Source organism: Anas platyrhynchos, chromosome 16, assembly GCF_047663525.1.
Source record: "Anas platyrhynchos isolate ZD024472 breed Pekin duck chromosome 16, IASCAAS_PekinDuck_T2T, whole genome shotgun sequence".
NCBI classification, from domain to species: domain Eukaryota; kingdom Metazoa; phylum Chordata; class Aves; order Anseriformes; family Anatidae; genus Anas; species Anas platyrhynchos.
The window spans coordinates 12,315,404-12,342,008 of record NC_092602.1 but is presented as its reverse complement, the minus strand read 5'-3'; the positions used below and the strand labels follow the sequence as shown (position 1 = coordinate 12,342,008).

Sequence of the window (26,605 nt, the reverse complement as noted above, 5' to 3'; positions counted from 1 at the left end):
ATATAATAAAAGGGAAATATTTCAAAGGCAAAATCAACTCCATCACATTTATCTTACCAATATCAAAAAGAATCTGACTTATCAGAAGAGTATTTCTTTCCCCCTCCCACAGAAAGTGGACACAAACACATTCCATACCCCTCACTGTGTTTTGGGATGCTGGGGAACAGCCAGACCTCCAGGAGACTGCAGTATTTGGAGCAACAGTGGTTGCAGTACACCAGCCCCCCTAAGGCCAAAGCGGAAGGGAATGGTGATTCAGAAGTATGAGGGAGATGACAGCAGGGCAAAAACAAAATTATTACAGTGGAGGGGCTTGATTGGATGGACTGGGGGGGAGGAAGCCATTCTTAATGTGCAACACAGTCAGAATTGCAAAATAAGAAGATAACTCCGTCTGAGACAAACACAAGTTAGGCTGTTTCTAGGACAAAACAAACGAACAAACAAACAAAAAAAAAAACAAAACTCAAAAGGTGGAAGAAGAAAAAGCAAGAAAAAGCAATAGGAAAGGCCTATAGGAGAAACCTACTGTGTTGGGCAGAAAAATCCTACACCCTACAGATAATGCATGGGAAGATGATGGACCAAAGGGGAGGCTGAAAAATAAACCAAGGAATACTGTGAAATCTATATCTCTCAGCCAACATGACACTGGCCAAGAGAATTTGCACACTGGAACAGGCTCCCCAGGGAAGTGGTCACTGCACCGAGCCTGACTGAATTTAAGAAGAGATTGGACTGTGCGCTTAGTCACATGGTCTGAACTTTTGGGTAGACCTGTGCGGTGTCAAGAGTTGGACTTGATGATCCTTAAGGGTCCCTTCCAACTCAGGATATTCTATGATTCTATGATTCTAATTCCTGGGTTACCATTTTTGTTTCTGGGATTTCATGGATTATTGCTCACATCATTTTGTTTGCATTGCAATAAATATAACAATATACTAACAGCTTAAATGTACGATGAGCATTCCTGTCTGACTTCTGTAAGACACACGTCTCCAAATGTGGACAGAAACCATACGTACCCACATACGGTACCCATGCAGACATATGTGAAGTCAGCTAAATGTCAGACTGCACCATTTGACTGTGCAAACCAGGATCTTCATGTGCTAGAGGCTTACAAATACATGCCAACGTAAGAGCTTTGCTCCAAACATAATGGAAGATGAACAATTGGTGGATCACAAGGCAGAAAGCAGGACAGTACTGGCTGACAAAAATAAGAGGCCTAAGCACATAGCACTCTGGCTGTGGTCAATTTTTCTTAGCGTCACAGCAAAGGACAGTTTGAAAAGTAAAGAAACAAACAGTAAAGATCTATGGACTTTTAGCAGAAAGCTTTTCTAATTCATCTCAGAAGTCGCAGGTCCTACTTCCCTGTTACAGCTCTGTATATCTAGCTGTATGTATACAAATCCAAGGCAGAACAAAGCTGTGTGTCCAAATCCACCTCTTCCTGTAAACAAGTGAATTGGGGTCATGATTCGCAAGAGGACAAAATTCTCACTCTACATTCAGAAGGTAAATAATGAATCTGACCTGCTGTGCTGACCCAAGACAGTGCAGGCTGTCCCTTATCCATCACTTACTCTCATAGCATACAGAGCAGTAGAAAGCAGGGAGTAAATTAATCATTTTCTCTTTCTGCAGTGTACAGAATATGGACTGTTCTAGTGAGCCACTACTTCTTTATAAGGTAAGGTTAATCAATAAAGATAATTAGACGCTTCTGCTTAATACATCTATGTCACTGAAAAAAACACAGAGTCCTGCCATCCCCTGTTGAAACACAAACAAAGACTGGAACAAATCCAACTGGTATAAAAATGACTGTATGGAAGTTTTAGAATCTCAGATTAAAAATATTGCATGATTCACTCCCACCTGAGCATTACTGACTCTCAGAGGAAATCCTCTACCACCTTCGCTCCCACAGTGAGAACCACAAGGTTAAACCTCTAAACACAGCTCTACTTGGGGCACAAGGGTCCAGCCACCAAAACCAACCAACCAAAAAACACAACAAAAACACGCACACCAAAAAAAAAATAATATATATATATATATATATATAAAACAAACAAACAAACAAAAAAAAAAACACAGAGGACTAGAAGACTGGAGTCTTCTCACTATTTTTGGGCCATTTCTATGCAGCCACTACAGAACTGGAGGTTGACTAACCTCATGCCAGCTCTGTAACCTCTGCTTACTTAGGATTCCTCTGATGCAAGGAGAGATTTCAGCAGGGGAAGTTTATCCACAGCACAAACAAGCTCAAGGTTGCCCCACATTGCTCCCTCGAACACGTCTTTCTTTCCAATCGACGCTGGGGCACCTGCAGCTTTTATTTTTAATTTCTTTGAGCCGCACAGTTCATCTCAGATCACTTCTTGGCTCTGAACAGGGAGGGCAAGATAAACCTCTCCAGTGAACAACAAGAAATCTATAGTGACGGACAACCAGCAGATCATCTAGCTAATCTCCACTTGTCCCACTTTAACTGAAGCTTTTTGCAAACAAGTATTGATCCACTGTTCCACGGTCACAAATCCTCAAGTAATTCTCTGCAAAAAGAAGCTCTTCTTTTTGTGAGGGGAAAGGATGCATTCTTTTTAACCAGAGAACAGCAAATAATATAACATAAAACAAAATGTAACATAAAATAAAACCAAAACAGAATTAAAACCAAATCTGCAACACCAGCAGCTCAATGTTTTGCTTCTGACCACAGGTCAAGAGCCCTCTTTCATCAAGTCACACAAACACATCTTTTGCTTCCAGTTCCCCCGGTTAACATTTCATCCCCAAATTGGATTTTGATACACCAAAGCTTTCTTAAGGGCTCTAACCATCAATTTTACTTTTCTTACAGTTGCACTAATAGGAACTTGAATTTATTCTACTTTCTTTGCTCACACAAGCACCTTTTCAGCGGGACTGCACAATAAACCTTTCCTAACTTTCTTTTACTTCTCTGCAGTATTACTCCTACTTGGCGTCAAAACAGAGGGAACAGCCACTGGGATGACATGTGAGTTGTCTTCCTCCTGTTTTTGCAAGTCCCAGTATGCAGCCACATGCAGCAGTGGCTGGCCAGAGTGCCAGGGATGGTTCATCACTGCCCAGTGAAATACCCAGGTTCAGCTTTTCATAAATAAGATATAGTGCTGGCTCGAAGGGAAGCAAAAAACTGAACACAAACAACCAAGGCCCAGCAGGAGCCCTTGTCAGGCAAAGCTTTTACAGGGAAAAACTACTTTGCTTTTTCCCTTCACCACTTCAGCCGCAAATGTTTGTCTTCTACCAGCATATCTCAGCACATCCAGACTGACGTTATTTTCACAAAAGTGGTTGAATTTGGAAAAAAAAAAAAAAAAAGAAAAAAAGCTGATAAAAAATAACAAGCCCAGTGGAAACATTTGGAGAACTGTAAAACAAACAAACAAACAAACAAAAACCAGAAGTGACGAAAAGAAAAAAAGTACAACTTGGCCACCAAGCTTTTGTGATAGGAGCCACACCAAGGTGCACAACATCTCTAAAGGATCTCACCAGTTTTACACCAGTTTTTACCTAGTTCAACAGGAAAGGGGCTGGAGAAGCCTAGGCAGACTGCTGATTTTATAATCACAAGACAGTATAAATAGGAGAAAAAGGAGGTGGAAGATGAGCTCAACTATTTCACTTTATTAAACAACTCCCAAAAGATCATTTTGACTTCAAGAAAAATCACACATTTCAATTGACTTGCAGTGAGCTTTAGAAATTGAGCTTATTTAGTATCTGGTCCCCACTTAGAGGAACCTGAAAGATCTCTGAGGCCTTTTGAAATTTAACTTGTATTGGCAGGTGCATCTGTCACCAGAAATTACAAGCCTTAAAGCTCGGGTTGTGGGTGAGATTCTCTTGCCTGCATTACAAAAGGGAAAAGTAGATTATCACCATCTGACCCTGAAGACAATGAATTAAATATTTTTTCAGGTGAACAGACATTTACAAACCAAAAGACGATGACAGAAAACGTTCAATTAATGCTTTTTTTAGCATTAAATTTTTTTGTTCCTTGCTTGAAATTCTGAGGTCAAAGTCAATTTCATTACAATCAACATGCCAGATCTACCAAGATTACTCCATATCCTCATGCCACCCAGAAAAGTAGTTTAATTGCTTTCATTATCTTTGGAGCTTTATTATTCTAATTATCTGGGTAGTTTTATTATCCTAAGTATTGATCTTCCCTTCTAATGACTCCTATAATTAAGACAGGAAGATGTTGAGTCTGTCCATAAAAACTAGCAACGGAAAGAGCACAAAGCAAACTAGCCCCTCGGTGCAATGGAGAGAGCTGGAATCAAATATTTGGAAAACTTCTAAACCTCTGAATTTTGTTTCTAGAATGTGAGAAGCTGAATTTTATTTTAGCAGCAGTTTCAACACACAGCCAGGGACCAATCCACTGCCGGCTCCCAGGCACAGACAGCAGGACTGCAAGGGCTTTGAAGGGAAGGAATTTTTCATTCTGTACCTGAGCTGAACTTTGCACGATGCCCTCCTTTCCCAGGACTTTCTGTCGCTGCAATGCAAATGATCAACAAATGAATTATTCAGTCTTCTGCATTTTGTTGCACGCTTTTCCTTCAGTACCAAAGAAGTTATCATAGCATGTCATATTTAATTTTGAAAATCTGTTTTGCATGGTTTCATCTACAATTTGCATGTGCTTTGCTTGCATCTCACAGCATTTCCCATGCAGACATTTGTAGTAAAGTAAGAACGTACACAGTAACAAATATCATTCAGTGACAGGTAGTACAGCTGTCTTTCTGTTCAAATTTCGTCTTGTTCCCATTGAAGCAAGTAAGGCTTGATGATAAGCAGCCATAGAAGTAATGCTGCACTCACTGGCTTTTATGTATTTTCTGAACCTTTCAAAAAATTGAACATATAAAAATGAGATATTGGCAATTCTGTGGCAAATAATTAAGTCTATGATGTACAGTAACATTTTTTCTTGTATTTTCTTCACAAAAAGACTACTTAAACATTTGTACAATAAAATAGATCAAGTTTATGATGCTAGAGCACATAAATAGTCTTTCTTTAAAAAAATTTAAAAAATCCTTCAGTAAAATAAATCACAGGTTTCTGAATTTTTAAATCTTTCTCCTTTGCTTAATTATTTTAAATTGTTCATCAGCTCTCTCCAAGAGCTAATAACATTTCTGAGTTTAAATCTAGGCCATATCTCGTGGCTGGCCAGACAGCACAGACATAGCATCACCCAGCTCCTATTCAGATTCAACTGGCCGCACACAATGCTGGGACATTCAGAGGAGCTGTCTGTGTTGCAACTGCTTTATCACCTGCTCGAGCAGCTCAGTGCAGCCCATCTGACATGACTGTCAATTCATTCTGAGGCTTGATTCTTTAAAGCAGATGCACGGCTTCAAACCCTCCTGAACTATCACATGTGGAGATCCCACCTGATTTGTTACTGCTCCAGTATGACCAAGTCACTCCGCTCTTTCCTCTAGGGTCCACTGAATGCCAAGATGAAATGAGCTTGGTGATGGAAGAGGGATGGAGTTCAGATTTGTTTTTCATTCTGCCATGACTAAGAGATTGAATAGGCAATAGATGCTTATTGTTAAGTATCACACAACGCTGAGAAGCATATAAAGTGCATGTAGGAGACAAGTGTAGCTGAACAAATGAATCACTCAGAACAGGAACCAGCGTGTTCCTTCATTTTTTCATTAAGAAGCCTGAAGTGCCTACTCTTTCCTATGGCCATCTGTGCGCAGCCGATGGTTCTCCAGGAATAAGAAGAGCATGTTTATTTGCAGCCTGGTTTTCTTCAGTTTTCATCTGTGTCAGAACAGGACAGGTAAGTTAAAGTAGCCTGCTGAAATGTGCTACCCATCCAGATAAATAAAGGACTTCAGTTTTAGACTGGTTCTGGATTGTGCAACCAGAACGTGCATATGTAAAAGTTCAGGTGCTGGTTTTGTGAACAAAGACTTGAAGAAGCATGCCTGAGGCATGAAGCAATTACTGTAACTAATACAGACACATCCTGCAGATACAAGTTCCTAGGAAAAAAAGAAAGTTCTAGAGGATGCTTTAAAACTTGGTGCTTAACTATGCCTTAGATTCAGAAGGATGTTACAATCATTTCCATCACATTTATTCCAAAGCCAGGTCCAGCCACAAAACAAAATTGTGGAAAGCATATTTCTGACATTATTTCTAGGCTTTGTGTGCCCGTTGTCACTAAACAGCCAGTACAAATGAGCCAAAAAAAAAAAAAAGCTCGCTTATAGCAGAGAAAAAGACAGGTCCTTTAAAGAAGATCCTCTATCAAAACCCTGGAGGTCACAAGTTAATTACTAGCTTCCGCATGGGATACCTGTGTCCCTCAGTCACGCACAGGTAGTGCCCACTTCACTCTCTAACCTGTTTTCCAGGACACCAAGCTTCTCAGGACAAAGGCCATGCTACTAAACGGCCCTGTGGCTCCCAGAACACAGCAACAACTGCAGACTTCTGTTTGTAAGACAAACAAGAGGAACTATAAAACAATCATGAGGGGACATCAGGCAAAGGAACAACATTCAGACATTTTAAGGCCATTGCTGTAAGTCTGCAATAGTGTTAAAGCTCATGTAGATCTTCATATTGGCAAACCTTTATTCTGGATAAAGATGTCAAGATAGGAGTAACATATTTAGACCTGTCTATGCCTGCACAATCTGTGCCCAGTTCCACAACTTTGACAGAACCCGCACAAGGCCTCTGAAAATAATCCAGTCTAGATAACGGCATTTGTCAACTGCTGTAAGCCACTCGTATGAGCAAATGGTCACAACCTGACAAGGCTTGCAGATAGTGAAATGAAGTCTTAATAACAAACCTAAGATACAAGTCCTCTGATAAAGCAAAGGATAATACAAAAGCCACGCTGCTGCTGTCAAAACAGCATTGCTCTGAGACACCTCCAGTGCAAAACCATGAGTCATGTTGGCTTCCTGCTTCACAGCGGATCCGGGCTGATTCAGAATCTGCTAAGATTAAAAATTACTCTTCAAGTATGGCACTGTGGGTGCTCCAGGAAAGTTATTGTGAGGAAACTTTCTCTACAGCACTGGAAGGTATCACCTTCTCTTTTAGTGTTATTAATACATAGAGTTGAGACTAGGCTAAATCACCTGTTCTGAACAGGCAAGGTTGTTCTGTTTTACTGAACTGCTCCCACACTGCTCTAAGAACATGTATTTGCCCCAAGTTTGTATTTCAGAAAGGCACCCGGCTGCAGTTAAAGACTGCTGGATGGGGAGGCCATCACTTACTTTTGGACCTTGTGAAGCCTTCCTTGGGCCTTTGCTCTGTTCAGCCTCCCCACTAACGTTGCCTCAGGGATTATTGTGGAACTAAATAGATGAACCCACACTTTATTTGGTCCTCTGAACTTCAGTGCTCTCAAGTATGTCCATAAGCCAAGGGAACCATGATAACCTGTCTGTATAGCTCCAGCACCACTAACTTTGACACCAGGGAACCAATCTGTTATCACAAGGAAGTCAATGAAGGGTGTATAAGACTGATAGAAAGCATACAGGATAGTATATCCTGGATTATTCTCTAACATGCTGAAAAAGCAAACACGTGTTGAGAAGGCTGGATACTAATGAGCACAGAGCTTGCTGATGACAAGAAATTGGCAGCTTGTTAACCTGGACACCCAAAGACATATCGAAGCCCCAACAAGGAGATCTAATTGTAGCATGATTAATGCCAATCATTTGCTCTTTGCCAATCCCTCACACACGTTCCCAAGGATGGCATTCTTCCACCCTGGCATCCATAATATAGTTAATATTGTGTGGCTAAAAGGCAGAAGGAGAAATGAAGGAATGCGTACATAATGCCAGATGGGAACAGAAGAACGCAGGCTATAAGTTGCCTATGAAATGAAGCTGATTATAGGCAACACAATTAGCAATCTGTGCAGCTGCCTTGCTATGACTCCCCAGGTCAGAGCACGCTCTCTCTGCTGCAGTGTTGAAGAAAGTATTTCCTTGCTATTGCAGGAGAATACAAAACAAAAATCCTTCAAATAATCCAGGCTTGAAAACAACCAAATAGTGACAAACGTGAAGACTCCGCTACAGCATTAACGTTACTACTGTGAGGACAACAGCAAGAAAACCTCCTCACACCTATATTGAGTAGAAATATTTTTCCTTTTGTTGTTAAAGGTGCATGAATGCTGCACTCACCTGCAGCAAAAAAAACCTCCCTTAATTCAAACTGAAGTCAGGGAGTTAAAACACAGCACGTTTTACCCACTTCCTTGTTCAGCTAGATCCACTTCCACCATTTCACTGACATCAACAGGCAGGTTTCTCACCTTTAACAAGGGACAACACGTGAGGATACCTGAACCAAAGAGGCTGCAGAAAGACGGGAGGACACCCTACTCCTTCAGGACTGCTGCACTATGTGGATTTCTCACACCACCCTGAGAGCATTACCTTGGCCAGCTTTTTCGTGAAGGCCTTGGTCCAGCAGCTCCGTGACAAACACCAAAGCAAGGACGGTACTGTCAGCACTCTGAAGTAAGGCAAGTGCCCTTCTGAATTGGCAAAACACTAAAAAACGTTGAAGCAGCTCAGACAGGAGAGCTGATGAAATTCTTTATATTACATTCAGCTCTTTCTTTTTTCAATCTTCAGGTTTTAAACGCACAAAAACCTCACAGGAATACTCCTCATTTTCTGTATCTGTTCTTTCTGAGGGTGCCTGTTTTTTGTTTTTTTTTTTTTTTTTTTTATAAAAAAAAAGAAAACAATCTAATATATTCTTAACATGAACCATTTAATGCCTGTTGCACAAATGTGTAATAAAATTCAGCCCTGTGGCTCTTCTACTGTCAAGCTAAATAGAATCCATTTGAAACAAACGTGCAGCTTTAAAATTTCTTCATCTGAATGTTCCTGTCTTTGAAGGGAGCAATTCTGCTCTCCTGTCCCCCACAGATCAACAGGGATTTAGGAGAAGCAGTAGGAGGGAATATTTTGGTATTAGTTTTGTTTTGCCAGCCCAGGGTCTTGCAGAGCTGTACCCTACTGAAGAAAAATGAATCCTTCCTCAGAGGCATTGATTTTATCAGATACTAAAAGTATACACAAATAGAAGAAAAGCAGCCCCAAACATTTTTCCAAAGGAAACAAAAAGGACTTGAGGTATGGCATGTGGGACAAATACTACCAAGAGATGTCTTCACTTAGCCTGGATCTCACGTCACTCAAGGCCAGTTTATTACCACATACAGAAGGGAAGGAAGTATTAGTGGCAGCAGCAGAGCCCCTTTTGCTGCCATCTTCTACTAAGTGGTGGCTCTCTAACCCTGTGTCTGCTGACATGGTGGCTCTGCAGGTCAAACACAAGCCAACAGACCCTACATGTGGTGTAGGGTCAGTGGTGAGACGAGGCTGCAGTTGCACCGTGCAAGCAGAGATGGAAGGGAAGCCAACTGCAAGAATGAATTCAGCACAAGGTTTGCATCCTTGCACACTGTGAGAAGAACCAAGACTGCCCTGTATGAGTGACTGGTTTGTGCTGAGGGCTGCCTGCCTGTCCTGTCTATGTTTCAGCATTGTTTTCTTCCAGATTAAGCTCTAGACTAATCCCACAGACCGAGCTCCCCTTAGCAGTTGGAGCATGTCTTCCTATTCAATTATGTGTGAATTATAGTATGTGAAAAAGATTGGGAGATTTACTTCAAAAGCACGCTCCTGATCCAAACTAAAGTGGTAGTGTGGATGTAACCATAACTCAAGAATATCAGGCCCAACACTGCATTGGAATCAATTATTTCTCTTTCAAACACAACAGGGTTGCAATTCTAACTAGCTCCAAAGCTGACTAAGTTTTTAATATTAATGTAGGGTTAAGAAAGGAGTCAACAAATTATTGTATTATTGTACATAATTTTTCAAACTGTGTTCCTGACACGTGAGCTAGGTTTTAGTCTTTGAAGAGAGCTGTAAATTTTAAGTTTTCCTTTGCAGTCACCCTATAAGGAAATCAGTGGCAGTTAGAGATTGCTTTCTGGGGATTTTTGCCTACCCTCTCTAAACTGGAAAGCAATTTTTAGGCTGGGGAAGCTTCCCAAGAGGGTGTCATGAGCTTCTGGGCTTGCATTTCTAGGAATCAGAATTACCCAAACACTTGCTTTGTGATCATCTCTGTTCCAGCACTGGCATCTATATCTAAATATAGAAAGATACATTTAATATACTGATTCACTGCTGTATCTGCTGCAGAGAAGCTGATCTGCAAACCTCAGGTTTCTTTAAGATGCAGTGGCTGTGCTACACAATGTCCAGAAGAGACACCTTGGCATTGTGAATAGTCAGGTGTCTTTTGACTTTTTAAAAGAAATATATCTAGTTGTAAAAGCACATGCTCCAACTAATACGGGATTTATCAGATTTTGTGACTAAGCAAGTACATTGCCTGTACATGTGCCTTCACAGGTGGAAATAAATAAATGTGACTTTTAACAAAATTTACTAAGCCTTTGTTTTGTTAACTGTGTAGGTAGGGAGTTTTAAACACAAAGAGGTAGAGACAAAAGCATCATTCAAGCAAGAACTTTGTGTCTCACTCTTGCACCACTGAACTTGCACACAAAGCTTATATCAAACTGATTTGGGAACTGTTCTGAGTGAAGTTTGACAAAATCACAGCCTGAATATACATTTCTGTAAAATGAATCACAATAGAAAAGCACTGACTTATGTTTCTAATTCATTTTCTAAAACAAATGATAACCACATTTTTAGTGACTAGTAGTTTTTGTCTGCAAGTATGTGTGAGCTGCTTCATTCTTATGGAGCTTAAGACTAAAAGCTGACAGTAGAAAATAAGTCAATAAAAACAACAAAAATGTCCTCAGTGCTGCAAAAAGGGAATGCAAAGATCAATGTTAACTTTCCACTGATGGGTAAAACCCTACAGGCCTTTTGAATTTTAACCGGGTAGTATTAAAAAATTCTATAAGACCAGCTATCATCAATTATTTAATGCCTTGCATCCTTCTTCATTTTTGTGGCATTCCAGCAGACTGCAGCTACTTCTGAGCTCTTAGCAACACGTTTGGGTGCGCCTCTTTGTGAGGACATACCTTGAAGCCCCTCACACTGGCAGACTCCCACTGCTGCAGGAGGGACTGTTTCTCAGATTAGAGATACAAAGCTAGTGCCATAAATACATGCTGTTAATCCAAGTTACCTCAGGTATGTATTGCAGAGCGCTGGCAAATTACAGGAAGGTCTAAAGCCCTGAGCAAAACCATTCTGTGGAGAAATGTGGCTGTTTCAATGTCAAGTTTTTAATGTCACATATTAAATTGAACCAAAATACCAGGCAGCATCCTTTATCTGTGCTTTGTAGCAACAGGTGCTGGTAAAAATACAGCTGCTGTAAAAGCAGAGAAGAAGTTAAGCTCCATTTAAAGAGCTCACAAGATATGTCCAGCTCGGTACTGTTGGTCTGGTACTGCAGACCAAAACACCAGGCTGATCCACTGTGAAGTCTCAATGATGTCTGACCCCAGCTCTCATCTCCGCAACGACACTCTGCTAAAGCCACATAAGCCCAGAGTCATCCAGCCGACAGGAGACGAGTTATCTTAGAGCACCATCCAGTATCAGAATGAGGTTTTCTCATTCCTCTTAGCTTAAGCATCACTGCACAGTAATTCCTTCAATACCAGGATTTTAAAATGTCTCACTTATTGTGGCCAGGAGGTTGTACTGGCAGCCATTAGTAGAGTTCAGCTGTGACCAATGCACAGATACAAAATCTGTCCCTTGTAATAAGTGCACAATATTGCATTTACATTAACAAAATACTCATATATATTGAGAGATGGTGAAGTCTAAGAGATCCAGCACAATGCGACTATTCCAAAGATCCTATTTCATCCCCTTCTGGGCCATTTTGGGGTACACAGAATTCTTGAGCAAGACACCTGTCATCCGAGCATTTGAGGGCCATCGCAGAGCACTGTGTTTGTGTCTGTGTTTTCCCTGCCCTTTAAGACAGCCATGTACTACTGGCGCTTAGCACAAAGTGATCCCTTCACAGGCAGGCATCAGGAAAGTGTTGGATGGAAGGGTAACAGTAAACGATCCTTCACTCTCAGTGATTGACAAAGTCCTAATGCAGAGTTACAACACACTTCAATGTCTGTCTCTAAAACCCCTTCTACTTCACATTCTACCGTTTTTTTCCTATCCACACATTTTCTCTTTCTGTTGTTTGTAATTGGAATGCATTTAAATAGCCCCTTCACATATTGATTAAGCCAGTACCAGAAGCAGCAAGGATATGATTGATGAATATACCTGTTCATTTAAAAGAGGTCTGAGACAGCAGTGAAATTAGTTGCTGACTTCAGTAATTTCATAACAAAATTATGCTCTTGTAAGTAGCAAAGAGTATTTCTGCTGTGCAGTCAGAAAGTCAACTTTTGATGTTCACAACAAAAAAGAAGAAATCCTGCATGTGAGTTCTTTACAGCAACCTGGAAAGTCCAGTGACCGTCTGGTGGATTTATGCAGGAAACCCACACTGTTAAGGACTGAAAAACCTCTGCTTTTTAGCCCATGATAAATCAGCCCATGTAGACTGTGTGGTGCTGCTATGTACAGACTGAGGAAATTACACTTTTTCCTTTTCAACTACGCACTGCTGCTAGAGAGAATTACGGTGCTATACACACAGTGAAACCTCTTCTGAGCACCCTGATACATTGATCAGACAGAATTTGCCTTTGAAGGACTTTAAAAAAATAAAATAAAATCTCTGGCTTGATTGTGCTGGGTTTCTAACGGAGGTGCAGCAGAAATGTATTCATAGCTTTAGTAACAGTTTTAGGCAGACAAATGCCTAAAGAAATTCAGATGTTCAAGAAGGACAGAAAGTAGAGATGGTACTTGCAGCCTCTTGAGCACCATCACCTGTGGTGCTGAGGTCCAGGGGAATCCAGAAGCCCTTCCCACAGGCCAGGGCTTGCTCAGCTCCCAGCTGCCCAGAGACTGCGTATGGGTCTCATGAGCTTGTCAACAGGCAGATAGCATTTTAATAAGGAAAGACAACTGGTAGCTCTGCAATAATAAGTCTTTGCAGAATTAGGTAGCAAATAGAAAAGTATAATTGCTGAGTTTCTCAGCAGGTTTTTGGAATATTTCATCTAAGTAGGGTTGGTGGGCCAACATTTGTACAGGTTGTTTCCTTTAAGGGGTTATAAATATATAAATGAATACCATTCTGAAAGGATATTTAGACAAGCTGTTACAGCAGAAACCTGGTGATGGAGGGGGGCCTCACTCTCAGCTCCAAGTACTTCAATTCTAAGTCTGATTAACTTACTATCAGGTGGAAGGCACACACAGGTACAACAGCATAAAGGCAATTGGACGGTGTGTATATCCTCAAAGCAAAAAGCGCACCAAGTGATCTGTCTTACCTGGTCTAATCCACATCACAGCAGCACCGACTGCAAAGCTGCATCCATGTCGCTGGGGCACACCTTCCAGATGCTGCAGTTCCATCACACGGTCACTGGGCAGAGCTGACCAGGAAGTTGTTCCATCAAGAGAAATTTTTTAAGAATCTGAAAGAAAAGACAAGTTGTTTGAATTGCAAATGATTCTTATGCTTTCAGGAAAAAAAAATATGGAAAAAATTCATTTTTTAACTTGGCATCTGTGAAATCAAAGGCAGAGGAGGTATTGCAATTGGATGCCCATCTCAGACCAGATTCTTCAAGGCCCTGTCTGGCAGCTTTGGGTGAGTGTTAAACCGGCAAAGTGCTGCCCTGGTAGCCCTGCTGCTCCTGTGCACCAAGGGTGGATTTACTCACAGGTAGCCAGCACCAGCCTCTGCCACGAGAGGAGACAAGGTGGAACTGGGGCTGGGACACAAAAGAGGAGCTTTGGGTTCTCAATAAGCTACTATACGCTATAGATCTAAAATAAACAGTTATTATAACCTGCATGTTAATTCTTTGTATGTTTTGTTGTTGGTGGTGTTTTTTTTTTTTTTTTTAAAAAAAAATCAGTTAATGCTTGGGGTCCTCCAAATCAGAAGGAAGAGGTCTGGCAGACACCTGGCATAAATACTCAGACAACAATACAACAATGCTAAAACAACCTCCTCCTTCTTTCTTTACCTATCTCTTTATCTTTCAGCATTGCTAACAGATCTGCTGTTTACAGAGCAGTGACAAAGCTTGGTTACAGATGCATCTTTAAAAAATAATGTAGGGAAAGGAAGGAGCAGATATCCTTGAGATCAGATGGTTCCCCAACATGTTTGATCCCTCAGATCAAATGCAATATTTTTCCACCCACTGTGAGTGTGTGTTTGTACTGGCACCAGTCTGCTGGCAGAGCGAGGCAGGTACCCCTGTCCTTAGAATTCCTGATCACAGTCGTGGGAGATTCAGAGTAGAAGGGAACAAACACTGTCCATTAAAAAACAGCCTTGAGTTGTTTTTTTGCCAGTTTTCTTGCTTTAGGCTCGTACTTTGGTGTTCATTCAAACCACTGAAGTCTCTTATCAGGGACAGCACAGCACAGAAGTTGAAATGGAAAAACACAGGCAATCGGAGTTTCCTTAGAAAATATTAGAAGGCAAACTTGGAAATGTCTTAATTTTAAAAACTTTTCTCTTCACAATTATCTCCCCCTAAAAGCAAAGTGATGACAGTGACATGTCAAAAAAAGAAATACAGAAAAAGAAATTAAAAAAGGAAAGGCAAAAGAAAAGAAAAAAGAATAGGAAAAAAATGACTTCCCCAGGGTTTCTAGTCTGCTTTTTATATATATCATCTTCCCAACCACAGCACAGGAAAATGATCATCTCTTAACCACATTAAACTTAACCATCCATTAAAAAGTATTATATTAATACCTGTCTCCTGCAACAAAAGATCTCTAAGACAACCATATCCTTTGCTGTTGCTCCCACCTTCCTTGACAAATTAAAGTTTATATCAAATGAAAACTTGGAATATATGAGGGTTGGTACGACCCTATGAGCAAACTTTGACAACCTGGATTTCCCAATGATGGCAATGTAATGGCAGGACTAAAATTTCCACTGGAGCAGGCTATTTTCTTTCTCCCCATCCGTGTGTGCTCAGCAGCTCGCAGTGAGAAGCAGAGGCCCCGAGGAGTGTGATGTCGTGTCTGGGGACCTCACCCAGGGCTGGGAGTCCCCTTCGCAGTCTGCCCATCGACCTTGAAGCTGTCCTTGCCTGATCTGTGCCTGCAGAGAAGTGAAACCCACTTCCCTCATCATGTGCTGTGTGATTTCTAGATCCAAAGCTGCCCGAAACAGTGCTGCACGGTGAGTGCCCTCCTTCACTTGCTTGTTACCTAGCGCAGCTCGTGTGTGTTATCATACCCCAGCTCACCGTCTGACTAATTTGACAACCTACAAGAGATGGAGAAATCCAAGTCACCCTCATTTTTTAACAAGCCTCAAGGTGTGAAACCATTGGATCAGCCTGCTAAAAGAACCTCATACCTTAAATGCTTATTTTGAACCCATTAGGGTTTTTAGGTAACCAAGAAACTCATATTTTTTCGGAGGCAATTTCTTTTACAGCTGCCTGTAATCTCCCAACTTCCAGACTCAAAATCATTTAAAAACAAATAAGCTTCCCCACAGATAAAATTCAGAATCTCTCGGAGCCTTCATGATAATAAAACTAAAGGGCAACACTAAGTTGAAAAAGGAGATGAGAAACAGAGGAAGCCAGAAAAGTCCCGTGAAGTTCAGAATTTAACCTTAAGGCTAGAAGAAACGAGCAAAGTACATTTTTCATCTCCATCTGCCATTTTGTGGAGTTGGGATGAGAGCAGCAGAGCACAGTATCTATATCTTGTTAGCACTGTTCATATTCTCATGTGCTTTTGTATGTATGTGTTTGGACTCCAGCTGGGCCTTGTGCCATCACATATTATATATTCACAGCTTCAGACTTCACAGCCAAGATTTTCAAAAAGCTTTAGTAGCTTGAGGTGCCTGCAACACTGAAACATCCTAAGGCAAGCAGCTTGGCAGCACTTTCAGGAAAGAAGGCCTTTTTTTTCTCCCTTTCTTTTTCTTTTAAAAAAGGTTGCTTAAACTGGATGCTCACAGACTGGTACCCCATAAACACCCCGTAATCACCAATTTGTGACAAAGCCTAGCAGCAGCACGAGGCCTATTTCCATATACAAGAGATGCTGACAGAGTTGGTAGGCAGTTTTGGTTGGACATTTCAGTCACATCTGATACTAAAGTTAGGGTAATTGTAATCCTGCCTCTCTTTCCCCGAGTCCTTTGGTGCTTTAATGAAGCACATCTCCATCTGTGGGAGCACCCCGCGTGTCATGGCCTGTCACCTCTCACTGTGCTGGTCGGTAGCACTGAACCCTGAGCGGTTCCTCCACCTCCAGCTGAGGAACCAGAACCCGTTGATGCTGGCAGCACAGCGCAGCTTCCACTCCTGCTCCTACAGCAAACAGCCCGTGTAAGCTGGTGTGGAGATGCTACAGGAGACTGGGTGGGCACAGTGTAGGATCAAGCCCCCTCCTAGCAAGTGGCAGGATCTTTTTCACTGAATACAGGACCATGTTATTTGGTCCATTTCTGCAGAATTTACCACTCTTATCTTTGTTTCCATTTGTGCAGATGCTTAAAGCCCACTTAGAGAACACGAGGCAACTACATGCCTTGCCCAATGCCAAGCATTAACATAAATAAATTATTCAATTTTTCCACTGTATTTACAGATTCTTAGACTTGCAAGAGTCTTCTTGAGTATGTGTGATAATTGCAATTATACTCAGTATATGATTTTGTCACTCCTACAAGGTTTCCCTCGACTTGAAAAAGTGACTTGAAAACAATTGAAGCACAAACATCCTTAATCTTACTCTCTTTCTCTAATTCCATGAGGAGGTACTGCTGTATTTTCATCCTTGTTTAGGCTCACAAAACTCCCTACCTCTTCCTTCCCTTAGAACTGGCCCGCCACAGACATCCATCCCTGCCTGGGGCAGCTGAGCTGCGCTGCTCACTGTGCAGCAGTGGGTGCATGGCAATTGCTCGCCACCTTTTACTCTACAACCTCCAAAAGACTCAGCATGCTAAGGAAAAGACTCAAGACATCTTTTCTAGTGACTATACTGCGCAACAAACTGCCACTGCCATGAAAAAGGTAACTGCTTTGATGGAGAAACAGAAGGTGCCTTAAACATAAGGGACAGGGAGGGCAGGTTAGAGGAGGACTGGTAGGTGAGAAAATGAAAGCAGCTTGCCCAAGCAGAGGTTACACCTCTCAGCACATTTCGTAAGGCTTGGCATATATGCAAATATCCCCCCAAACTTCCGTGTGTCAGCACAATGTAAGAGACCAGATGATTCTGTAGGGGGGAATTAAAAAAGAGGACCAGCAAAAGAGCTGGTGTACATGCAACTGTTCTGAAAAATTGGAGCAGAAATGGAGAAAGAAAAAGCAGGCAGTGCAATTATTTGTGTGAACTGATTACAGATCTCATATCTCGGCATTTCAGACAAAGCAGACTGAGAAAGGAAGCTGCACAAAAAAAAGAGCAGGATACTGATGTGGTTGCTGCTGAAGGACTATGCACAGCCTTGATGCCGCAGCAGGACGTAACACCTCTCTCACTGCACTCCTGTGAGGAGCTCCAAAGTGCCTCGGGGGCCAACTCCTTCCTTCCTTGCTGAAAGCAGCAGTAATTCAGCCTATAAAAAGTAATAATCCAAGAGAATTTAGAACAATCATGAAAGTAAAGGATTTGGGACCAGTCGAGGAGTAAACATGTTTTTACACGCTCCCAGGCTGCTGTTCCGTGAGCACATGCAGTGACACAAGGTCACGCCAGCCAATTTTTGTGCTCCAGTAACCCAGTGATGGCCCCAGTGTCATGCGTTACAAAGGTGTTACCCCGTAAAGGGCACAAGGGCCTTGCGGCAGCTCAACATTAAAACACTAAAATAAGTGCTGTGTCTTTTCTGTTAGAAGGAAAAGGAAAAAAAACAGTTTGACCTTCAGCTCAGCAGCCTCTTCTACTGCAATCCTAAGCCTGAAAAATACACTGCCTCTTCTCAAACGAAGGGGCAAGATCCGTATCAAGCAAACTAACAGATCAGATGAATCACCATTTGTACAGAAGAGATTATCAGCATGTGACTGAGGGTACATGATTCCACTTCCAACACCAGAGCAACCGCAAAGCTTCACCAGGAAGATCACATTAGGTTTATCTTAGAGCAGAACCTCAAAGCTGCCCTGGAGGCACAATGCAGCCGCAGAGAAATATTTCTTAGCAAGGTCCAGGCAGCTCCTTCTCACTCCAGCTTGTAAGGTTTCACCATTGTCAAGAAAGATTTCCAGAATTAACTTCTATTTTTCCATTTCAAACTGCATGAATGAAAATAAAGAGTAGAATAAAATTATGCTCAGTTCACTGATCCGTACCAGCAGATGTCTGGCACTCACCCTCACCCTGTTTCTGTCCAAAAGAATTCATAGCACGATGCTCTAGGATGTGTCTCAGCCTAATAAACCTGCGTTGTCTGACTGCAAAACATACAGCTTTGTATTTGTGTTTTCAGCCTCAAACATTTGTGACCATATTTAAAAGATCAAAGTAAATGAATGATGCATTTATTCAGCTACATTTTCTTGAGTTCCTTAACCGAATACATCTCCGCAGCACAACAGAGCAGAATTCTCAGCCCAAGAGCAAGCACCCAGCACAGCTGTGAGGGTGATGAGGAGAAGGAGCAGGATGAAACATTCCCACATCATCCAGAAGAGAAGTACAGGACCTCCCATCCACAGCCACCTGCTAATGGGGCAGAGACAGCGGCTCCATCTCATCACCGCAAGCCAGAAAGTGGCCAGCCCAAAGTGACCCTTTGCATTATTTTTCTGCTGCTCCCAGAGAAAAAGGTGAACCTTAATCAAAAAAGCAGGAAACTGAGATCACTTACATGGAACACTAGGAAAGGTCAAATTTCTCCAAACTTTCTGAAAAGTCTTACACCAGCTTTGAGCAAGACAGTGAGTCACTTACTGAGGGAAAGATATTCTATGGTTTTGGCTGCTAGCTTCAATTTTCAAATTGCATCTGAAAACAAAAACCCCCAAAGAGCCTGATGCTATGCTTAGTGGAACCTAGCATTATCTAATCTAACTGTAAAATATTCAGTACTTGAAAATTCAGTCATGTCAGCTGGAGTCTAATTTATCTCTCCCCTGTGGATTCCAAGTGCTTTTCCAAAGCTTTTTGGCATTAAAAAGAAGAGCCAAAAAAGCAGAATTTATAGTAGGACTTCTGTATCTCCCATACATTTTTTTTGCCAGTAAATGTTTGTTGGTGTTTTTTTTTTTTTTTGATCAAAAAAAAAAAAAAGAGTAAAAGTGAGTGTTGAGATTAGGCCACCTTCTCTAACAGAGCACCTAAAAACAAAGGCTTGCTGAGCTTGTCCATAAGAAAATCAAAAATTATGAACTAATTTTTCCTCAAGAAGAAACAATAAGTAGGAGACATGGACACAAAAGGATTTTTCTTCCATCCTGTAAAATTTTGATATTTACACCTGCCTGCTTTTTTTTTTTTTTTTTTTTTTTTTTTTTGAGGAGGGGGGTAGAAAAGAAAAGAAAAAAAAATCAGAGAAAATGACTAAATCATCCAGTACAGCAATTACTGACCTGAGGTGGAAAAGGTGAGTTCAAATCCCATCCCAATTCAAATGAAATTTCGAATACAAATCTGCCAGGGGTTCTTTGCCCATTCCTCTCTTTCATCTAAGTATGGGATTTGATCTCCAAATTCTGTTGTAAGCCCTTTCAAGGAAGGTCATTAAAACCAAAACACAAATAAAAAAGTAAGCCCAGCCCCATCATTTGCTGCATTTGGATATAATGAGCACAGACTTTCAGTATACAGGCAGGTGCACACTTTCAATTTTAGGGAGCACACTGGTTGTAAAATCCCACTGGTGGAAGCCTTGCCCCTGTTACAGCAATGACAAAACAGCCAATGAATTCAGCTAGCCCAGGAAGTCACCATCAGCTTTTAAGACTACCCGCTAATCTCCTGAACAGTCTAAAATTCTCAGTGCAAAGAGTTTTCACAAGTAATTAATGCTCCAAGCTCCAAATACTTTTATAATTTATTCAATCCTAACTATTCAGTATTTATGATGCACTTTACATTCCAGTAATACGAAGGGACTTCATGGAAGCCCAAAGGAACTGAAGTCACGTTTCTAGTTCGGTACGAGCCTGCCCTAAAAATCGTATTCACGACACTTTAGCTGTTGGATTTTCATTGTTGTTGTTGTTGTTGTATTAAGAAATGTAAATCACATTTTATTTTCATTGAAGTATTGGTGCATTTTCCATTTCTCCAAGAACAGAATGAATTACAGCACCTTGTTACCTTTTGCACATACCGTGTTTCCTCTCCCCTTTTGATTGCTGTTGATTAGATCAAAGAGCAGGCAGGGAAAGTAAAAGATGCTGAAATAAGATGGCCAAGCCAAGCACTTCCAGTTATGAAATGTAATAGATATTCTGTAGATGTGGCATAAACTTACTAATGTATATCACAGTGGTAATCTAGATTTGCTATGATTTTTTAGAGGAAATCATGATTTAAGGTAAATAATATAAATTGCTAAAATACACACCACCTTGAAGATGTAGGCATTTCTGTTTTTATGCAGGTGCTTATGAATGAAATAAATATTTGTTTCAGTGGAGAAAATATAAGTCAATGCTAAGCCACACTCTAGGAAACCGAATACATGAAAATTCACATCAGCTATTCTTGTGCCCATGACACTATGAAGAACGAGAATCTTTCATCTAAAGCAGTAAAGACTAAGAAACTGCAAAAAGATATTTGGGAAGAGAGAAAAACATCATGTTTGAAACAAATGCTTTTGTTCTTAAAAAACTAAGAGAGTTAATTGCTTTATAATGGAAAGAGTATTGAAGTATGAAAACAATTTGCAATTCTGAGAACTGTTCTCTGTCTATGAGTTAGGAGTTCATTAACAAAGCTTTGTTTGTTTATTTTAACATCACTGCACTGATTTCCTACTATCACTTGTCTACTTGTATTAGATTTCCTTGAATTCTAACAGATTCCAGTTCCATTCTGGAAGTACTAGGAGCAGGCAACTCAATGCAATTATTTCTAGGGATACGAAAAGTTAAGAAAACACCCTTCCCTTTCTGCAACTGGGAAAAGGTCTGGGGTATCAGTTGAAACCAAATCCAAACAAAAAACAGGCATCAGGAGCTTTTCAAACAAAATCAAGAGCAGTTATCTCTTCTCCAAAAACAAAACGAAAAAACCTACACACCACGATTTCCTGCAGGCATACTTTCTAGGGATCAACACAGAGCAGAGGAAAAGGAAGTCAGCTATAAACCACATTTTACAGCTTCATTAAATTGCACAGAAACTACAGGTCTATTATGTTAAGTACTCTAGATTCCCTTAGGAAAGTTAGTCACCCCCAGTTTGTATTTTTAATATATAAAACCTGTGATAAAAATCACTTTTGCACTCATATCTGGTGGTCTCCTTGCGCCTTTCTGGAAAGGGCCTTCATCTTCCACCCAAGAAACACTGCTTATTTACACTTCTCAGCCCACGACTTGCCAAATACCATGGCCAAGGTCTCAGTTTCCCCTCTCTCTCTGCCTGCCCAGCCTCTTTTGTGCAGTAACTGCTGGACACCTTCAGCACCAACCAGCATAAAATAAACTGCTCACATCCACAGCAAGGTGAAAGTGCTGAACAGGGACCCTTGGAGGCAGCTGACACTGTCCTACAACTCCTATACTACAGGATTAGGCGCTTCAGAAGCAACTCACAACATGGAACATCCTCTTCCATGAAAAGATTTATTCATCCTAGTCCTGACTGCTCTAGAGTAAATATCTTCAATTTCTCTGTCCATCAGAAAGCTCAGCTCCTTCACAATTCATCACCACAGGCAAACGACTTAAGATATTTGTCACCTGAAGTCTTCCTCAGCTAGATTCACTTTGACTGTTTCAGACAAATGAAAACAGTAACCCAAAGTTTCCTTTAAAATATAATTTGCAATCCCTGACATGTTATTTATTTATCAGAGGGGTCTGAAATTGTTTCTGTATTTCCCTGAAATAAACGCACCACGGAGTGTTGAGTTTATTTAAATAGTGTTGCCTTCAATTTGAAGGCACAACAGTCCAGCTCTTAATAAAGCTACAGACCACACCTCGTCTCCAACACAAACTCAATTCTAACATCAGCAGCTACACTCACTGCAGAGGCTGCGTTGGCCTTCAAAACCCCAATCACTGGGAAATTTTGCTAAACTAATGGAAAACGTCCAGTCTGTCTCTAAGAAAATTTGAGCTAATTTATATGTAAACCCATGTAACACGGTGTTTCATTTCTTCAGGCCTGACTCACTCTGATAAGCTGTTAGTCCAAATAAGGAAAAATCTGTTTTTTAACACAAAATTAGCTGTTGAGCATCCTGCTCATACACTCTCTGCCTGATCTGAGCTTTCTCATTCAATGATATGGATGACAGCAGGACCAACAAAGAGTGCTGGAGGACCTCGGGGTATTTCTGCTCTATGCCTGTTAACAGAGGAGGGCCTGGAGCCCAGAGGACATAGCACAGCAAAGAGCTGTGCCATATAGAAAAGGGACCCGACTGCCTTTTGAGGGGCTTGTCTGCTCTAGTAAAATTCACGAGTTAAAGATGTATTTTGCCTGATGTGAACAAAAGGGGTTTCTGGAGAGGGGTGCTGGAGCCCACGGCCATGTCCCACAGAGGGGCCTCTCTCCAGAGCCTGTTGGCAGCCATCTCAACCCTAAAAATTGTAAATATTGTTGTTCATATTGGATTGGTAAAGGCTCGAATGAGGTACAAGCAGCCCTTGCTTGTACCTCATTAGTGTACCTCATCAATTAGTCCTCAGTTACTACCAGCACAAGATAGCTTCTCTAGTAACGGCAGTTATTAGTGTTTAGGGACAGCCTTGAAAAGCATCGTCTGTGACCAGCCTTGCGCAGTTTCTTTGTTTCAAAACTACTACTTTCCCCCCTCTTTCTATTGAGCTTCAATTTCAGATGGACAACCTATCTTTTTGCTTATAACTGCTACTTGTAGACATGTCACACGTCGCTTATAACTGCACATCTCAGGTGAAATTGTTCTATCCCAACTCACCCTGATAACAGTGTATGAAGAATTCATCTCCTGGGGAAAACTTGAAAAAAATGTGGTAGGAAAGAACTTCAGGTTGATCCCAAGCCAAATGCATCTTTTTTTTTTTTTGTTTGTTTGTTTGTTTTCCAGGCAAAACCCCCCAAATAAATCCTGATTAACTTCAAATTGATTTAGGCCATACATACTGCTTTTGCTTTAAAATTATTTTTCTTTGTTTGAGGCTATTACTTTTAACATTTAAAAATAATTTAGCTCAAAGGTTTTGGGAAAAAAAATCAACATTGAAAGCTGAACTATATTTTAAATATCACCCTAAAAATAGCAGGGGCAGAGGCAGAGACAGACAGAAGTACTCTCCAGGAAGTTTTGTTCGTTGTTATTTTTTTATACCCTCTTGTGTTAGGACTATAACTGTCCCTCAGATAAATTAATTAAGTCCAAACAATACAAAACAAAATCCTATGTCATGTTCAAGGAACCTGCTGGGACCTATCTGAGCTACTGGAAGATCATTTAATGAGTACTCATTAAATTAACATCTACCCCCACAGCAAGTTAAGCAGTAAAAGATACAGGCAGAAGAGCTTTAAATGGCTTTGCCTGCTCTCAAGGCTCCTGCTGCCTCATTTGGTTCAGGCAGCTGGAATCCTGCGCCTCCACGCCCCTGGGATGCCGGGGCTGGCTGCAGAGCAGGTTCACAAGATTTGGTTTTCCTGTACATTGCCAGTGTTTAGGGGAAAGGGGTGCTTACAAGCTTCGTGTGCAGCCACCTCCAGAACGGTAGAGCCTTCCCATGGAGGTGCACTCGGAGCCAAACACAACCTCCATGGGGCAGCTGCCAGGTCAGCCCCATCCCTTGTCTTTTTTAATCCCTGACTTTCCCAAATGAAGGATGTTTGAGAGTGGCTCTGGAGTGAGGAGATCCCTTGCTGGCTTGTAAGAACCCTTCCGCGCAAATGGCTTGTACCTTACAAAGCTCAGCTGCAGTTCGAGGGATGCAGTTGGGACAGAGATGCAGTTTAACCCTACAGCTTGTTTCATAAGCTTGCCCATTAATTAAGGAAAAAAGAAAAAAAGGGTTGCTCTTTGCTCTTGTAGGTGATTTAGATGTATTAGTGTAGCACTATGGAGACCCATACAAATGTATTGCTGTTTTATTGCAATACCCAGACGAACATAAAGAAATCTCAGCGAGGTTTCATGCTGACTCATACGCCCTGGGTAAAATGCAGGTACTTTGCTTTGAACTACGAATGGCTTTGTTTTTACAGAGACTGTCGTGCTGTTTGCTGACTGGATAATGCACCTGGTTCAAAAGGCATCTAAATGCTCTTGGAAAAGGCAAACTGCTTGGCACGTTTTCAGTACTAAGGTGCTACAAAATAAGTTGCCATGTATTCAGGATCACCCAAGTAGCACACAGTATTGGCATAATGCAGAAGGATAATGATGGTGTATTAGGATATTAGGAAAATAATGCCTTGGGCAGTCTCAATGAGAACAAACAGATCCTCTAAGCACGACTGGGACACTGCAAACCCCAACAGGGAAATCAAGATACAAAATTCTGCAGTGGAATTATGGAGACATAGTTTATCAAAGTCCTGGCAGCACTTGAGTCCTACCACAAGCAGCAGTAACAGCAGTGGCTTCCTGAATAATTCTCTTAAAGAACAGAGGTCAAGATATTTCCATCCTATAATAGGCATCTTGGAGTAGAGTTTTTTGTTTTGTTTTTCCTAGAAATTAAATGTTAGATCTCCATTAGAGTTTCCAGGAAATACAAAGCTGTGGGCCTGTGTACCAGAAGTACAAAAGAGGGTTGGATACAAAAGGTGGGGAAAATCTCTGCTCCCCACAGAACCTGTTGGCTCATTTTGTTCTGAAGTTGTGCTTGTCCCTGACTCATCTTTCACTGCTGGCTTCTTGGAAGAAGATGTGAGAGAGTAGTTTTGCATGCATAAACTGCCTTAAGAAAAAAGAAAAGGGAAATAAGGATTGGCATTTAGAAATTGATTTGTTATGATGGAGATCACTAGGGGAACGATTTCCAGTGGTTAAAGATCTTAATTCTGCCAGGAATTCCTGTTTTGCTCCTTGGCTTTTTTATTCTATTGTGTTTTAAGGAAGGAAGACTGTATCATATACACACACACTTTCACTGTCTGCTGCTCCCTGGATCTGTAGCCCTTCTTTCTCTCTGGCTGCAGCTGAACTGCAATAATGAAACTTCCTTTTGTTCTTGAATCTGACTGCTGGGAGTAATGGAGGAGCACTGAGGTCAGCAGAGAATCAACTAATGCATCAAGGACTGAGCACACGAGCTCTCCCCAGATAAACTAAGGTGATGCAGCATAAGGATGCCTGAAGTGAGGTTCTGCCTACTGCAGATCCCTGCAGAGAATTTCACCCAGCTGAAATCAGTGTTAAACTGCATTTGAAACTGAGCCAAATTTGGAGTCATTCTCCATTTCCTCTGGTGGCTCGCAGGTTTCTGTCTAGCCAAACTTCTTAAGAGGTTGTTGAAGCAGGGGCTCTGAGCTTGGATTGCTTTGCAATAATGCTACAGCATTTAGGTCTCAGCTACTGTTAAATCTGTTTTTATGAGAGGACCATAAAGCTTCATGTGGTGGAGCAGAATAGCACCCTATGGCTTCCAGCCGTGCTCGTCATTCTGGAAGGAAGGGAATAGACGCCGTGCCTACAAATGCAGCTTACAATAAAAAGCAAGCCACGGTTTAAATGAAGGTCAGGGTGACCTGGAGAGGCTGTTGTGTGGCTCACCTTTGCTTTCATTCTGAAGTGCTGAATTACTGTAGCCTTTGGGAAAATTTGTTTAGCTGATCTCTACATGAGTGACTAGTTTTACCTGTATTTTCAGTCCCATATTTAACATAGTAAGAACACCTCTGCAGGCATCAGCTAGCCTAGTGTAGCCTACATGCTCCTTCAAAACTCAACAAGAAGCACAGATTAGATGCCCCTGGCCCATGTCTACCAAGTTTCCATCTATTATGGTGTCTTGAAATATACTTCTAAGCCTAGTCCTAGATCAAATCGTCATTGTTTCCTCTTATTCTGTCATGCCCCACTGTCCCAACAGTCCAAACACTAGGCCAGTGTCAGGAACACCTGGTAGCCCAGGTCAAATATGCCCGGGCAGAGCTGTTAGCCCCTGCCACCCCATGGTATCAGGGGTTACATCCTACAGCAATAAGTGTCTGGAGCTTTCTGGCACCTTCCATCC

The 26,605-nt window shown here is 41.4% G+C and overlaps 1 protein-coding gene across 7 annotated transcripts in view; it reads right to left on the bottom strand.

The window, feature by feature from the left end:
- The window catches only part of GALNT9 (polypeptide N-acetylgalactosaminyltransferase 9), a 429,083-nt gene that overhangs the window by 190,091 nt on the left and 212,387 nt on the right, over positions 1 to 26,605 (bottom strand). For all 7 annotated transcript variants that reach the window (XM_072024316.1, XM_038187419.2, XM_038187422.2 and 4 more), the window contains one exon: positions 13,553 to 13,699. In XM_072024316.1, the coding sequence (XP_071880417.1) occupies positions 13,553 to 13,637 (85 nt within the window). In that variant the 5' untranslated portion in view covers positions 13,638 to 13,699. The remainder of the gene's footprint in view (positions 1 to 13,552; positions 13,700 to 26,605) is intronic.